This window comes from Sapajus apella, unplaced genomic scaffold (assembly GCF_009761245.1).
Source record: "Sapajus apella isolate SASKATOON/1434 unplaced genomic scaffold, GSC_monkey_1.0 scaffold1059, whole genome shotgun sequence".
Lineage (NCBI taxonomy): Eukaryota > Metazoa > Chordata > Mammalia > Primates > Cebidae > Sapajus > Sapajus apella.
This window is the reverse complement of record NW_022437985.1, coordinates 1-3,769: the sequence shown is the minus strand read 5'-3', so window position 1 is coordinate 3,769 and position 3,769 is coordinate 1. Positions and strand designations below refer to the sequence as shown.

At 52.7% G+C, this 3,769-nt stretch overlaps 1 protein-coding gene across 1 annotated transcript; it reads left to right on the top strand.

The window, feature by feature from the left end:
• Window positions 1–546: 546 nt before the first annotated feature.
• CUNH17orf58 (chromosome unknown C17orf58 homolog) lies at window positions 547–3,076 on the top strand. The gene is made up of 3 exons (XM_032272785.1): window positions 547–762; window positions 943–1,134; window positions 2,063–3,076. The coding sequence occupies exons 2-3, from the start codon at window positions 1,032–1,034 to the stop codon at window positions 2,251–2,253; spliced, it is 294 nt and encodes a 97-aa protein (XP_032128676.1). The 5' UTR covers window positions 547–762; window positions 943–1,031; the 3' UTR covers window positions 2,254–3,076.
• The last annotated feature ends 693 nt before the right edge of the window (window positions 3,077–3,769 follow it).

Genomic DNA, 3,769 nt, shown 5'->3' with positions numbered 1-3,769 from the left:
CTCCCAGAGCCCTTCTTCTGCAACGCCCCTGCCGCACTACCGGTCTCCTCCCCTCCTGGCCTCCCTTCCCCTCTCGGCCTCCGGTCTCAGCTTCCCCTTCCCTCTTCTCCCTTCTCGGCCTCCTCGGCTTCCCCCGACGGCCTCCCCTCACTGCTCCTCCTCCCCCACGGCCTCCCCGCCTCTCCTCTTCTCTCCCCACAGCCTCGCCGCCGCACAGCAGGAAGCCAGACTCCCGTGGCTGCCCGAGCGCGGAGGAGACACCGGGGCCCCGTGGGCAGCCGCTCCCCGAGGCCGCGCGGACGTCGCGCGCGGCTGAGGCCACACCCACCGCCCGCGCCTGGTCCGACCCGCGGCGCGGGAAGCCCTTCCCGCAGGCTGACAACCGGGCCAGCTTCCGGGAGGCCGCACGACCGCCCGCAGGGCCGCCGGCTCCGCGCCTGGCCCAAGCCGAGAACCGCGCGTCGCCGCGCCGCGGGCACTTATCGGTGGACGCCCCGCGACGCGCGCGCTCACGGGCCCTGCGCTTCCCCGCCGCCCCGTCGCCCGCGCGCACTGCCGATGGCTCCGCCCACCCCAACCGGCCGCGCGCCGCCGCGCCGCCCCCGGGTCCCGTGCCCGCGCCCGCGCCGCCGCCGCCGCGCCTCAGCCCCAGCCTCGGCCTCACCCCGTTGCGGAGGTACCCGGATCCCGACGCCGAGCCCTGCTCGCGCGCCTGCTGGGCGGACCTGGACGAGCGCGAGGCGTTCTGCGAGAGCGAATTCGGTGAGCCCGGCCGCCGCGCCGAAGCCCCGCGAGTCTTTCCGAGCCCCGGAGAAGCCCCCCCGCGCGATCCCAGGGCGCCCGACCCGTGCGGGCCGTTTCGCGGTTGCCAAAAACCCACGCCGGGGGACTGGGAGAGGAACTCAGGGTAATGCTCTTCTCCAAACTGTTTTTCGGAAGCAGCGGTGAACGGGATCGTGCACGACGTGGACGTGCTGGGCACGGGCATCCAGCTGGTGACCCTGCTGGTGGATCGGGACGGGCTGTACAAGATGAACCGCCTGTACCTCACCCCCGACGGGTTCTTCTTCCGAGTCCACATGTTAGCCCTGGACTCCTCCAGCTGCAATAAGCCGTGTCCAGAGTTTAAACTTGGTATTGAAACTGACCTGAATGACGCTGCATATGTACTTTATACCACAGTTTGTAACGTGGGTGCCACAGCCCTGGCTGTGGGTCGCCCAGCCTTTTTTTGGGAGGGATGGGGGACAGTACTGTAATATGAATAGGATTTAGACGGCAGGTATTATTTCAGCCACTCTGTGATTTAAGCCCCGTCAGCCCCCACCCCCAAGAGTGAGAACCGCAGCGGTTGGCATTAAACCGGCTGTCACTTAACAGATGTTGACAAATGGAGTGAACGACCAAACACCATTGCCAGAAGGGACTAGACAGAACTGAGTTTAGAAAAGCTGCATTTTTGGGGGCTTGGGGAGGGCTGATAGGGGGTGAATACCCACTCTCATATCTTTCTGTACATGTCCTCTGGGAAATCCTGATACATTGTGATAAGGACCTTTGTTCTGTAGTTGCTTTTTTTCTTTCTTCCTTTCTTTTTTTTTTTGAGACGGCGTCTCACTCTCTTGCCCAGGCTGGAGTGCAGTGGTGCGATCTCAGCTTACTGCAACCTCTGCCTCATGGGTTCAATCGATTCTCCTGCCTCAGCCTCCCTCCCAAATAGATGGGAGTACAGGCACCTGCCACCAAACCCAGCTAATTTTTGTATTTTTAGTAGAGACAGGTTTTCACCGTGTTGGCTAGGCTCATCTCAAACTCCTGACCTCAAGTGTTCCACCCACCTCGGCCTCCCAAGTGCTGAGATTACAGGCGTGAGCCACCGCCTAGTTGGTTATCGCCTAAAGGTCGCTAGACTGTTTTCCACCAGTTGCCTGTAAACTAAATACCAGTTTCACCTTGTGCAGCAAGATAGATTGCAGCTTGGGCATTTCTTAAAGGCCTTACATTTTCTGTTTCATGGCATTTAAAAGACACAATGAATTAATGTTCTGGTTATTTTGTCCAGGCAGCAGGTATATTGTGATGGGCCACATCTACCATAAGAGACGGCAGCTCCCTGCAGCTCTGCTCCAGGTCCTGAGAGGGCGCCTGCGTCCAGGGGATGGACTGTTGAGGAGCAGCAGCAGCTATGTGAAAAGGTTTAACCGAAAAAGGGAAGGGCAAGTTCAAGGTGCAATTCATACCCAATGCATTTGAAACAACTGTACTGGCATTTCTGGATTACAAGAGACTTGGACATCGGCAACGACATGAAAGATCCATCTTCATGTAATGAGTCCACCTTTAGAAGAGAGCCCACAGCTACTCTATGAATGACTTGCATAGTTCCAACTGTAATCTCCAAGGTGTCACTTTGTTATTTACAAGATGCTTCTTAAATGGGCTGCTTCTGAGCTCAGTGTCAAGGTTATTCAACTGTAGTGCCAGACAGTGATTTACGCAGCTCAGACAGATAATTGACCTGTCCAGTTAACAGATCACTGCTTCATGTTAAGTTTTTAAATTATTTTAATTTAATACATTCCTTAGTAGAAATAGTCCACAAAAACATACTCTTGAATTTAAATATACAACTTTTATATCATGTATCAAACCAGATTTTGTATTCAAACTATCACATTTTAAATTGTGTACATAACAGTAAGCGCACTCGTCAAAAGACATTTATGTATGAAATGTCATTTAGATCAAACACAAGGGTCAAAGCCTAGGACAAGTATTAAAATTTTACACCTCAAGAGTACTAAAGGGCCAGTGTACAGATGGGTGGATTAAAAAAATAAATAAAATTTAAAGATAGTGCTAAACGGCTTACTTCAGGCAAAAGTGTTCCTGATGAACCAAAATGTAAAATATAGTTTGTTTTCATTGCCTCCCTGCTCCTAATAGTGTATGTTTTGTGCCAAACTGGCAGCTATCCCAATGCGAAATGTATTCTGGGTGTATCTGATGTCATTTTTCTATTAAGACCAAGTGTAATGTTTGTTCGTAAAGCAATAAACCTTGCCTTGAAATCAGATCTTGGATGCACCTGTTTGTTTTTGTTTTATTTTGTTTTAGCCTTACTGAGCTCTAAAGATCTGTGAAAAAGCCTTTCTCAAATTCATTCCCTAAACCTTGGAACCAATATTCACCCATGACAGCTCACAAGCAAGTGATTTTTAAACACTTTTCAATTTTTTTTTTTTGAGATGGAGTCTCACTCAGTTGCCCAGGCTAGAGTGCAATGGCGCAATGTTGGCTCACTGCAACCTCCACCTCCCGGGTTCAAGCAATTCTACCTCAGCCTCCCGAATAGCTGGGATTACAGGCACCCGCCAACGTGCCCAGCTAATTTTTGTATTTTTAGTAGAGGAGGTTTCACCATCTTGGCCAGGCTGGTCTCAAACTCGTGACCTCGTAATCCACCTGCTTCTGCCTCCCAAAGTGCTGGGATTACAGGTGTGAGCCACCGTGCCTGGCCTCAGTTGGTTTTAAAAAGGTTTAATCATTCCAGGCACAGTGACTCATGCCTGTAACCCTAGCAATTTGGGAGGCTGAGATGGGCGGATCACAAGGTCAGGAGTTTGAAAGCAGCCTGGCCAACATAGTGAAACCCCGTCTCCACTAAAAATACAAAAATTAGCTGGGTGTCTTGGCGGGCACCTGTTGTCCCAGCTACTTGGGAGGCTGAGGCTGGCTTGAACCTGGGAGGCGGAGGTTGCAGTGAGCT

Coding starts and splice junctions, on each gene's coding strand:
- CUNH17orf58 (XM_032272785.1), top strand. CDS start 1,032: ATGAACCGCCTGTACCTCACCCCCGACGGGTTCTTCTTCCGAGTCCAC. Junction 1,135..2,062: donor GTGTCCAGAGTTTAAACTTG/GTATTGAAACTG, acceptor TATTTTGTCCAG/GCAGCAGGTATATTGTGATG.